At 36.2% G+C, this 13,177-nt stretch overlaps 1 protein-coding gene across 1 annotated transcript in view; it reads left to right on the top strand.

The window, feature by feature from the left end:
- Positions 1-3,135: 3,135 nt before the first annotated feature.
- Positions 3,136-13,177, top strand: part of SLC26A7 (solute carrier family 26 member 7) — a 68,971-nt gene continuing 58,929 nt past the window's right edge. The window contains exons 1-2 of the mRNA XM_066178970.1: positions 3,136-3,174; positions 5,074-5,372. Coding sequence (XP_066035067.1) covers positions 5,180-5,372 — 193 coding nt within the window. The 5' untranslated portion in view covers positions 3,136-3,174; positions 5,074-5,179. The remainder of the gene's footprint in view (positions 3,175-5,073; positions 5,373-13,177) is intronic.

Here is a 13,177-nt window from a genome sequence, read left to right as displayed (position 1 = left end):
ATTGCATTATTTTTTTGGCTTGTTCTGCCTTTGCCATTCATTAGATGTGCTCAGAGCAGACTGTGCCTGAACATTACGAGCTCCCGTGGTTCAGTACCTTGCCAATCAATCCGTTGACCTCCTGTATTAAATTTCTGACCAGTAAACTCATTTGAAATGTAGTGAGCAAACCTTTTTTTGATGCTACAGATATCTGATTTTCAACTAACTGTGTTAATAAACTATAAGGTTAATGTTATCGAGTTCAAAACCCATCGTGTCACGGCGCAGCATCAGATCGGAACCGCGTTCTTGCATCCTGCAATAGCCAAAGGAAAATACCAAGCAAAGCCACTCGATGTCAGTGTTGCTTCACTGAGTTTTGCCTAGCACAGCATCCTTAAAAATGCTGAAAAGCCCATTTACAGAGAAGATGTTTAAGTAGAGCCCGAGCCTTTTGAGCCATGTCTGGCTTCTGTGTTGTCTCGATGCCACTGTCCCCATAGTCTCGTAAATATTCTGTATGATGAGTGGATGGAAATTATAGCTTTATGTGTTTTGTGAAGGGTAAGAATCATATCTTTGTCACTTTAGGTCTACACTCAAGTAATTGGTGACTGAAATCAGTACCTTTGAAGTTAATTATTACTGAAAATGCATTGCATACAACTGTGGGAGATAAATTGGCAAGCTTTGGAGTTTGTGAATTTTGTCTGGCTTTGATGCAGCAGAATTTCAGAAGGGGAAGTTGTTTAAATATCAGTAATAAATGATTTGCATACTTGCACATATGCTTCTTCTCTGCCCAGTGTTGTGGTTTAACCCAGGTTTATGTAATACATGTGGTTGATAACCTACTTTTTTACAAATTCTCAAAATTCAGGAATGCTGTTTTGAACAGTATGGATTTCTATCTCTGTTTTTGAGTTGTTGCATTTGTCAGCACTCTGTTCTAATTCCAGTAGCTTGTATAATATTCCCATATGCTGTGTTCTGCAATATATGAACTGCACAATTTGGTCTTTCTAAATTAGTTCCTATCACCCCCTTTTAAAAATCTGACTTTCGTTCCTATCCAGTTGTGCTTTGTCAGAATACTTAACATTTTTCATAGCATTTGTCTAGGAATTTTAGCCATAGTTGCTAAAGACACAAGCTTTATGTGACCAAAATTTTTGCCTGTCTTATTTTCCTAAGTCTTCCATTTAGTATCACCTTAATCCTTTAGCCATACCTAACTTATTTGACAGAAACAGAGCAGTACCAAAACTGAGTTCATAAATTTTTTTGGTCAGGATAGAGGAAAAAGATGAACAGGAATTAGTTTCTGCACAGAATAAAAAGGTGAGAGAGGAAAGCTCAATCGTTATGTATTCATTATATATTAAGATGTAAATCATATATGTGTTTTTGCCAGTGGCCAGCCAGAAAGGTGTTTGTTGCTTTGGATTAATGATAGCACATACTTCCCTTTACCCAGTGGTGGTGGAAGGGAGAACTTCAGGAAGTGAGTTGGATGCTCTGGATGTTCTTGGGGAGCAAGAGACGTACATCAGCAGGAGCACAGTTCACGCTGGATATTTGCAGATATTTACTTAAGTGATCTGTCTTTCTGAGAAGACTTACAAAGAGCAAGTTACACTGCAGAATCACAGTGATTAAGGTTGGAAGGGAGCACAGTGGGTCACCTGGTCCAACCTCCCTGCTCAAGCAGTCATCCCAGAGCACACATGGCACAGGATTGTGTCCAGATGGTTCTTGGATATCTCAGTGAGGGAGACTCCACAGCATGTTCCATTATTTCTATCTATGCCCGTCTTAGTTGTGAATAACTTCATTTAAGTTCTATGAGCATATGTATACATAAGTACAGTTTTTGAACTTTCCTGCCAGTTTATGTGAAGTCTAAAAGCAGTTCTCATGCAAGCATCAAAAGATTTCCTATAAAATCTGCTTCCATATGAAGAGGGCTTTAGGGGTTCTCTGTCAGAATTTGTCAGAAATGTTTCCTTTTGAGATCTAAATTGGAGTAAGGTGTTAGGTTTTAATCTTTTTTTAATCCCTTGAGGCCAGAGAATCAAGCCTCCTTTCTTCACGTATCTACCATGCATGTAAACTTCCCATATATGCAAATGTTAGAGGACCTGATGAAAATACAGACTGCCCCCACTTACATTACCCCATTTATTTTTGAAACGCTTTGTAAATCAGGTTTTAAAAGCCCACCATATCTGATATATGATGCAATACATATCTCCTTCTATATACTACATGCATTCTAGTTTTTGACTTGTGGTAATTATCTTTTTAGTATTGTATATAAATAGTTTACTAGAAATATATTTTTATGCATTTCCAGAACAAACAAACAACTATGTAATCACTTGAAGATAGGTTTTACCTATATAATATTATCAAAAAACCTAATTGTGAAGCATTTAATATTAGAAGTGTGTGTGAGTACACTGACTTAAATGTCCAAAACTGAAGGTTTCTTATGCTTATTCTTTGGTGTTCCAGAAAATTAAGTTTTATTCACTTGTTTCAGAGCAGGTACATTATGATACAATTCAACCTATGAAAAGCCTGCATAGTCTAGGAGTGTATAGATTAAAGATTAATAGCTAATGAAAAACATCTGATGGGAAAAAGTTTAATCATATGTGTGATACAACATGTTTCCATTAGGATACTGATGTGTTCTAAGAAAGTGGAGGGTTTTTTAATGTTTCTTCAAGATTCAAAGGTTGTAATATTGTGTAGTGAGGTATACATGGTATATACAAGGTATATACAAGGAGGCTTGTTATACATACCTATACACCAGTTTTCCCTTAAAAATGTTGATTTCTTTGGGGGTTTGTAACTGAAATGTTGCTTTGTGTCATAGTTAACTAAGGGTATTTATTAATTTTAGAGTTACAACGAACAATGTATTTCAATAGTGACGGCATTATCAACTTCAGATTTATGGATTATGCATTTTTTGCTTATCAAAATAATTGTTGGGGTGAAACAAAGTTTCCACAAAAATTCCACAACAGCTGTAGGATGTTTGCACTCATGCATGCACACACCCACAGAGAGATACCATCCCTTGCTGTTGGTGGGGGATAAAAGTCTGTTGATAATGTTCAGATACTAATCTGGTATTGATGAAAACTTGTCCAATTTAACTGACTCTGCAATTAGGAGGTCAGAAAATCTCAATTACAGGCTTTTTCAAACATTGTCAGCATTGTGGTGCAAGGAATGGAGAACATATTCTTGTGTGTTTAGCGGTGGTTCTTTGGTTTCCTAATTTGGGGTTTTTTGCTTGTTTCAGAATATTCAGGGCTTCTAGCAAATAATGATTAAAAAAAAGGGTCTAGGCTCTTTTACACAAGTACCTATATTTGGGTATATTTTTGCACATGTATATTTATGTGAAAGAATGTATTTTGATTTTTATTTCATGGTAAATACTGTGATAGTAAGAGGCACTGAACATTTCATCAAAACTAAGCTGTGCCTGACTGCTGAGTAGCTCTCACTGTAGCTCTGAGGATTCCTGTCCACTTCTGACTATTGAAAGAAGGAAAGGATTTGTGTTGTGAAACACTTGACAGATATAAATGCCTCAATTATGAAGTCCTTGAACTTTACTTTCAAGTTAAAAAACCAGAGAAAACCAGAAACAAAAGCCACAAAAAGAAAAAAGAAAATAATTGATGCTTAGAGGTTTATTCTAATGAACAGAAGTAAGATTACCTGTCTTTAAAAAGTGTATGTTGTTAATGGGTGGGCAGGGCAAAGAATGAGAGGTATAGTTAAAAGTAAGGGTCTGTCTCAAGCTAAGAAATTCTTTCCTTCTCTTCCTTTTTTCTTTTTACTTTGCAATGCTATGGAACATAGCTGAGGACATCAACTGAATGTTACTCAGTAGAATGGACTGAAGCATTTGTCTTTGTGCCAGTCTACCTATTGCACTTGGATGCAGCTCCATTTTTCTAAAGTTGTTTCGGATGGAAAATTCTGCAGTTTTATTTGCCTTAATCTGTATAATAAAATGTAAATTAATTTATATTTTTAAAATGGAAATATTTAAAAAATATATTTATTTTTATTGCTTAATGCAGAGCAGTGATTGGGAAGACACTTCACCCAATGGCTCTTGCATTTCAACTTAAATTTCTTTGCCATCCAGAGATACAGAGAACTTAGAGGAAAGCTTACTGTGTCCTTGCTCCATATCAGTCTAGGCATTTAAATGCCTGAACATTTAAAGCTCTTCCATGCTCTTATCACTTTGTGTCTGAGCACTTTGTAGCGTACACGAGGTGCATGACACTATTACAAGAACAAATGTTACTTGGTGAACTCTCTGTGCTGAGAGAGCCTTTGCTGAGTGGACAGCCAAGAGCAGAAAGGACTGGCTTTGAACAAGAATGATTGTCACAAGAATTTTTGGCACTGCCCATGTGAAGCTGATACCTTGCAGTCCCTCACTGCACACTGAGCTTGTTACTCTCAAGCTGGAGGTTACAGCCTACAGAGAGAGTCTGTGTATGTTTCCGGTAGGACTTATTGCTACCTGATGTTCTGCATTTGCTACATAAATAAGCTTTTTGCTGTCATTTAGAAGATGAAATGCTGATGGAGTAAGACAAGTATTCCAGCAGGAGCTTTACTGAGGTCTTAATGCCTTCTGCCTGCGGCCAGGAAAGCTCCCCCCAGGAGAGAAAAGGCTGCTCTCCCGGGCTTGGCAGGGAGATGCCTGCTCTGCTGGGCACTTCTTGCTCAGATTAGCATAGCCCAGCCTATATCACACACACACCCAGTAATACCTCATTTTGCCACTGGAATGAGGCCAAAAGCACAAGCATTACAGGGATATAAAGCGGGAAGTTACTGGAAAGGATCACAAACTAACGTGAGACTAGACCAAATTTTTGCAAACAGCAGAAAATGTGATCTTTGTTGTAGACGGTTTTTGCATTTAATGTAGCTGTTTATATGATTGAAGCACTTAATAAGTGTTTTCATTGAGTATAGTTACAGAACAGCTGCAGAAATCTTAAGTGCTTCTGTTCATTTTTTTTTTTTTCTCTGTAGTTTGGAACAGAAAAAATCTCAGAAGAAAACTGGAGACTGACAGAGATCAGGGTGATTCCTCAAGTGTGCACCCTCCTGACAGAGGCACTGCTTTTGTGGGATAGGAATGATGACAGGGGCAAAAAGGAAAAGAAGCACAGTCTGGAGAAAGATCCAGGCTGTTCGCTTTGAAGATATCAAAGCCTGGTGTATGAGAAGGCTGCCTATCTTGAAATGGGTGCCTGTCTACAACTGGAAGGAAAATTTGGTTCCTGATACTGTTTCTGGGACGATGCTAGCCATCCAACAGGTGACTCAAGGTACAGTTAACTCATTTCAGATTAATTTTTAAGTTTGGCCATATCGAATGTCAATTGAATCTAAATAAAAATATAAGTAATAAAATATAGTCTTATTTATAGAATGGATGTGCAATGTGGATAGAAATGCATTGTGATATTGTAGTTAATTTCTGTGGAATTTTACTATTTATCCCATGCCTTTGACAATTTTTCATTTAATGTGGAAGGTGAGAGAGCAGTACCTCTATTCATACAGCAATGTTTTATCAGTTAAATAACCACCTTTTTTTTCCCTATTTCACATGGAAAACAAAGTATAACTAAATGATAATTGCACTCTAAGATATGCTATTCTGAAAGAAACACATGCATGATACTATTACCTGTAAAATTCCAAAACACAGCAGAAAAAATTCACAACTTTCTGTGCATAAAGAGTGTTCCTGCCAGAGACATTATCCAGGGAGAGGATCTGTGGCATCTATAGCTTGTAAGCTGATTTAATGCTGTATGGCATTACCTACCACACCTCTTTTCAAGCAGCAATACAAAGTAGGGGTGGAGCTAGACTCCAGTTTACAGTTTAAAAAAAAAAAAAAAACTAAAAAAGAAAGGAGGAAAAAAAGGAAGGAAAAGCTTCTCAGAACCTGAACAATGACCTGCAGAAACTTTAAGTTCCAGTCATTTTGCCTAGTAAACTGATAGCTATGAAGAAATAAATGCTTTTGTCAGTTTTTTGATGTGTCTTTGATAGTGTCACCTTCTTATGACAATATCTTACATTTGTCTCAGACAAATCACAGCTTCTTATCTCAGACAGGCTTTAACTTCTTCCTTCATGTGAATGACACATATTGTTTTCTTACAGTCTTCCATATTAAGTATGCTTAACTATCATTCATGTTGTTAAATTATAAACACTTCTTTAATTGAATTATGCTGGAACTGGAAACAACTGATCTGTGTAAGTATTTGTGCATTTAAAGTAATTAGGAACATCTGCACTGGCAAGATTTAGGTCTAAGAACCTTAGTACCCTAACTCTGCAAACTATCTAATTTCACTGGTATGTGTATATACAACAATTGCAATTAAAATGCTGCTAATAACAGTATGTTGAAATTCATCAAAAGTGCTATGTTAAACAGCATTTCTGCAGTGTTGGTAGTTTTAGCCAGGATTTTCATGTTTGACTCTTGTACCAAGAAGTTGTTTACTGTAACAGATAAATTTAAGAAGACCCAGTGAAGACAGAAAATAAATATTTGTGGTTTTTTAGATTATTTTTAAGTACTCTAGAATCAATTTTATCCTTATTTTATGCTGTTTAAAAAGAAATACTTTGAAACTCCTGATCTGTTTTTTCTTTGTCTGCTTGCTGTTTCTCAAGATTTTGGAATGATTTTAGGGGGTGAAATAGGAAGAGAGTTAGAGACAAAAGCATTTCATCATGTTTGTGGTGCTTTAATTTGAATGCAAATATAAGCTCTTTCCCTAGTGTTGTAAGCATTCTAGTCAGCAGAACTAGAATATTGTAATATTTTCACAGGAAGATTTGGGCATGAAAAGTAGTTCCATTTATTATATAGCACAAAGCAAAAGAACCCAAATTTTGAGAGGTCCTCTTGTGACTGTTTTCCTCCATCCACAAGATAAACCAAGAAATTTTGTAATGCAATGCAAGGCAGAAATTCTAGGAATAGTAGGAAAAAAAAGGTAACTGGTGACAATTGACTTGTTGACCATAGTGCCAACATCAGCAACAGGTTTAAGCAAATTCAAGTATATTGAAAGAAACCTGAGTTATGGAAGTATTTGGAAAAACGTACAGTTGTATTTGTATGCAACAGTTTTCTGAGTGATGAAAGCTGCAAGTTCCAGGGTGGAGAGAAGTCCAGTAGCTTGAGAATAATTAAGAAAGGCCTTCCAAATGAGCTGTGTTTTTCACAATTTCCTTCTGTGGGATTTCTTATTCATCTGGCATTGGTCACATTCAGACTATTCAGGTTGGCAACTGCTCTGATCTGGTGTAATGTGTTTGTGTTCCAATTTCTAATCTAAATTTTAGATTAAATTTCTGGTTTCTCTTTGTATGGTAAGGAAGAAAAGATGAAAGTCACTGTCCTTACTGTGTCATAGTAAAAGCAACGAAACTGTGCTGGGGAACAGGAGACTGAGGGGTATAGCAAGATGGAAAGTAAAGGCATGGGATTATCATGATGTGCTGCTGGGCATTTGTGATGAAAGAGTCATAGCTGAAATCAAGCAGTCATTCTGAAAATGCTCCTATAGTTGTTTCATTATCTGCTAAAAATAATACATAAATATTAATTCAGGACTCACAAAATTCAATGCTCTTTACCTATGGAGACAATACTTGTATTGTCTCTGTATGTACCCCCTAGTTTTAAAATCCATTATCTAATTCTACAGAATATGGACAAAGAAATGTCAAAGATAATTATGTTTTTGAAAAATTTATGAAAATATCACGTAGGAAAAAGACTACAATTTAAAAAACCAAAAAACAAAAAACAAAGCCCTTTTAAATACACCAATTGCTGCAAAGGTCCAGCTGGACTTGCACAGTCTCAGACTGCAAAGCCAGCCACAAGTCAAAATCAGTAAAGGAAATCAGTCTTCATCAGTTCCAGCTATTAATTTTAGTTCCAAATGTAATTTAATAAAGCTGATATAGAATCCTTATTCTTACTTTGATACCTAAAGGCTGTTAAGGTTGGAAAAATAATCTTTGAATCTAAAATGAACATCATGATTCAGTCTTGAAGTTTGATATATACTATAATAGGAAGTTAAGAAATTTGAGCTTTTATGTTTTGGTAATCACTACATAATTAGTCTCAAAAACTTCTCAAAACTCTGTTACTGATAGACCAGAGCAAGATGTCTCTAAATTAACAAAATAAATCCCTAATTTTCTTGTTGGATTAGCATTCATTGCTCTCTTCCCTCTCCCTTTAAAGCATATTAATACCCCAACAGTCATCCTATGAAGAGTCTTCTTTCAATTTAATTCTGTATCCCTCATCCTTGCAAATAAATTCAATTGCTAGATCCATGTAGATGTCCCATAAGTGCCTAACCTTCTTTTTCCTTTCTGAATTGAAATCATGCTAATAAAACAAAGGGTCTGTTGTGCAGGTAAGTAGTTCTCAGCCAGCTGCTTTTTTGTTCTTCCCTGGTAAATGAAGACTTAGTTGCTAAGAGTTAATGAACATTAAGTTATTAGAGAGCATCCAAAGGAGGGTAACGAGGATGATAAAGGGCCTTGAGGGGAAGCTAAACAAGAAGGAGCAGAGATCACTTAGTTTGTTCAGCCTGGAGGAGACTGAGGGAAACCTCAACATGCTCATGAGGGGAGGTGGAGAGGCAGGTACTGATCTCTCTGTGACCAGTGACAGGACTTGAGGAAACTGAGTCAGGAGGGGTTTAGGTTGTATATCAGGAAAAGGTTCTTCACCCAGAGAGTGTTTGGCCATTGGAATAGACTCCACAGGGAAGTGGTCACAACATCAAGCCTGACAGAGTTCAAGAAGTGTTTGGACAATGCCTTCAGGGACATGGTGTGACTCTCGGGGTGTCCTGTGCAGGGCCAGGAGTTGGACTTGATGATCTTTATAGATCCCTTCCAACTCAGTTTATTCTGTGATTCTATGCTTGTGAGATGTGGTGAATGAGTGCATTTACATCACGTTTTTTTCTTTTCTTTCATTCACTTATTGTCTATCTTTACTGACAAGTTTCCTCACTTCTGCTTTTCTGATTCTCTCTTGCATCCTTTGAGGAGGAGTGAATGGTTGGCTGGGTACTTAACTGCTGGTTAGAATCAACTCACCACAGTTGTGATTCATCTGACTAAATCTAACCATCTGCTTTGTTAAGGTTGATTAATTATATTAATAAGATTTCCTTTGAGTGTAAGGGGGGTGCTGTTACACTTGAGTGTAACAGTGCTCAGGTGTGAACACTGATGAGGCAGACATGAAAGTTTAGGTGTCTTAACCATTATATCTATGGCATTGTGGGTAATAAAGAGTTCATGTTTAACAGTTAATGGTTAAAGGCAGGTCTTACTGCTTTGTTTTCTGTAATTCCTCCATTGACCTGTCACAATAGAATTATTTATGGGTTTTTTGTGTGACATGGCTACCCCATACTCATATAAGAAGAATACTTTGATCAGCCTGGGTCTAAATTTTTCTTGGTTTCCTTACATGATAGAATTAAGATGCATTATGAAGCAGTCTTTCTATGTAGCCAAATTTTATAAAACTGTCATCATTTTTTTCTGAAGCCTTCAGAATATGTGCTATAGTCCCATCATATCTCTTCAGAATGCAGCTGCTTAGCTTATTTTCACAGTGGTAATGTTTATTGCACCAAGAAAATTATTCGTCTTTACTTTCAAGGCCTTTCATATGTGATCTTTCCTGATGTTATTTATTCATTATCAAGCTCTTGATCTATCTACCATTAATCCACTTTGTTATCCTTCTTTGTTCAGTCTTGTCTTTTCACACAAACAGCTTTTTGTCTCAGGATTTTAATTTTGCAATGTATATTTGTTGGTAGTCCATACTTTGGTATTTTGCTATTTAGAAAGTGGGGTTTGTGGTTTGGTTTTTGTTTGTTTTGCTGTTGGTTTTTTTCCTGGGCAGAATTGTGCACACTGCTCACAAAGGCTGACATATAGAAGCCATGTAGCTAGTACCATGACCCATCAGTAAGCTTCCCTGAATGTCCCTGAATGCAACAGAGATAAAGCCAAGTTTGTCTGAAAACGTTGTAAAATAGAGCCTCTGTCATGCAGCTGAGTTCATTGCCAGAGGAATTATTACTCAGGGGAGTCTGCTTGAATATATATTTTAGTGTATGTGATTTGTTTATGTTTTCTATACAGGTAGGGGACACAAATGTGGGTCATGACATTTTGGTCATGACATGCTGTGAAAATAAAGTGTTCTGCAAAACACCTGAAGTTGTTTTACTCTTTCTGGATGTAGATTCTTAATGTAGGTACCTAACTTCAGACAGTGTCAATCCTTCTCTCAGGCTTCTTCTCCCTTGACATTTTGATAATTACAAACCTCATCTTCAAGCTAATAATGACCAGACAGACTCCTGCTTACACAAATATATGACTTAAATTCTTTTTTTTTTTTTTTGTAATTTTCTGGGTGATGATAATACTTATACCCTGCAGTTTTCATTATAACAATTTAGAGCTCCTTACACTGTCCAGTAACAGAAAAGTTTATGAGTAGGGAAATTGGACACACAAAAATGCTTTTTGCTTGAAACAGAGAAATTATGCAATACTACATTGAGAGTTTATGGTGCAAAGAATTCAGGTTTCAGTAGTTTGTTACTGATATGAATGTCTAACATTGTAACTGATTTAAACCCCTCCAAAAAACCCCAAACCTAAAATGAGTACAAAACAAAGGCACAGTAATTTCTACTGAGGTGTTTGGTCTGAATAGAAGCCTCCACACAAAATTAGAACTTTGACTCAGTTTCCTGAAGGATGATGATTTTGCCATGTGGGAAATAGTCAAGCACATGCATATATAACTTATATCAAACAGAGAAACCAAAACACATTCAGATTGCAGACTGAGATGGGTAATTGCCATCTCAGAATTCTGATAAAAATAGGTAAGTGTCATTGCATAGATGGTAACACGTACCCTACATGATTCTGTCAAATTTGGAATTATATTCTATGACTGACAGGGAGAATAGTGTTGTACCCCAGTTACAAGTCTGTATTGCAGACAAGGGACTGGACCAGATGCAAGCCAGAGAGTTGTATTTCTCTTTAGTAAAAATAATAATAATTATAATATTAATAAAAAAACATATGCAAGTAGAGCAATAAAGGATACCAGAGTGATTGACTCAGATATGCAATTCTGAAGCACGGCTCTAAGACAGCTGGTGGGTTTTGCTTCAGATTTGTGTATGGTTTCTAAGGACAAATCTGCTGCTACTCTCAGTTAGAGGTGGTTTTAATGATGTGTTGGAAAATAATTAGCCTATTTGAAAAAAAAAAAAAAGGCTGCTGAGTCAGTTAGGAGGTGCAAAGAAAATGATGATCGCTGGCAGTGCTGTCTGTTGATCCGTTATCACCAATACAGTGTGTCATTTTGGTTGCCTCAGTTCATGGAAGGTGAGCTCAGTAGAAGAAAAGGCTAGGAGAAGCAGTAGAAAAACAAAGATTTTATTTGGGAGAAAACTTAAATGGCTTAGACAGGTTAATTAAAACATGAGAAGGTTTTTTTCCTTATCAGGAAAATTAAAATCTGAAATTAAAAGAGAGTTGCAGCACATGAAGAAGTGAAAATAAAGTAATATGAATATGTTTATATTTAAAATTGAAAGTAGTTCTAAAAATATTGTATTTAAATATTGGGTTCAGAAGATGGATCTCCTTATCACATAATTCCATTCATGGATGTGCTAAATTAGAAACAATTGTGTTTGGCTGTCATAATGGGGAGCAGATCACAAGGGAGGGTCTTCACAATTTTATGTTCCCTTTCAATTTTATGCTGTCTTTTGAGCTGCTGCTCAAAAAAACCCAAAAAAACCCCCAAAAAAATAAAAAACCAAAAAAACCCCCAAAAAAACCAAACAAAAAAACCCCAACAACAAAAAACCCCACCAAAAAAACAAACCTGAAGTTTTGAACTTCTGTATATATATGAAAAATTTAAGACAAATGTGTGGGAGTTTCAAAATGAAAACTGCCTCTGTATTTCTGATTCAGCCTTTTCTTGCTAATGTTGTAGAATCATAAACATTTTGAAATGTTTCTTTTGAAATGAACATGTTTCTGCGTGTTATATTGCATGTACTCAATAGCTGCCCATTGGAAGCATGAAGGTATACCTTACATATATAAGGTATATTTGGACTTTCAAACTTACCAGATTGCAATGATGTCAGTGTTTTCAGTTTTAAAAAAATATTTTTTTTGTAGGCAGCTAGTACAGGGATATGCTTCATGTAGAATTTACATTTAGTATTATGCATTTGCTGCCTTTCCTATGACCTCTCATGAACAAGAAATGCTTTGGCTCAAGCAGATTTTGGTGGGCTGTTTTTTTGGAGGGTGGAGGGCCCTTGAGACATATTTCCTCTAAAAGTTAAATATGTAGATGGCATCTGATGAAATCAGTATTGTTATTTTCTGCCAACTTCTTTTCTTTTTCATTCTTCAAGCCCAATAATAACTCACTGAGTCTTGGTGTGGTTTGTATGTTTTAATTAAAGTTAATTTAATCTGGAGCTGGATTTGTTGCTGAACAACTAATTCCTTAACACTGGCTGGAGACCTTGACATTAAAAAAAATTAACTATACTGCCTTCCTGCATTCCAGAACTGGTGCCCAGTGTTTTGGAAGGCATGATGCCAAAAACTTAAATAATTTTTTTTCCTTAGCTTTTCATGGAGGAACCCCAGCTGTGTCTTCTCAAGGGTGATAGTTGCCGGGGGTTTATTTCAGGCTCTGATCATAAATGTAGACATAAATATACTCTGAGATGACTAACTGGAGCTAATAATTTTATTAAGGGGTAAAGCTCCCTTGTAAATATACATCTGGCTTACAAATAACATGTGCAGATGAAATCAAATAGGCACACTGGGAAACAGAGCCAGAAAAACCTCCTACAGAATGCATTGGAGAATCCATGTAGTTCATGATTTGTGGAAGAGAGTGTCCAGTTGAACTCTGTTATAGTTCTCTCATGCAAACCATAATGATGTAAGCTGAATATGAAATTTAACATGTTAA

The sequence above is a fragment of the Chamaea fasciata genome, unplaced genomic scaffold (genome assembly GCF_029207755.1).
Source record: "Chamaea fasciata isolate MVZ Bird 193981 ecotype frontalis unplaced genomic scaffold, bChaFas1.0.hap1 SCAF_1, whole genome shotgun sequence".
NCBI classification, from domain to species: Eukaryota; Metazoa; Chordata; class Aves; order Passeriformes; family Sylviidae; genus Chamaea; species Chamaea fasciata.
Note: the sequence above shows the minus strand (reverse complement) of the source record. Positions and strands in the feature narration are given on the sequence as shown.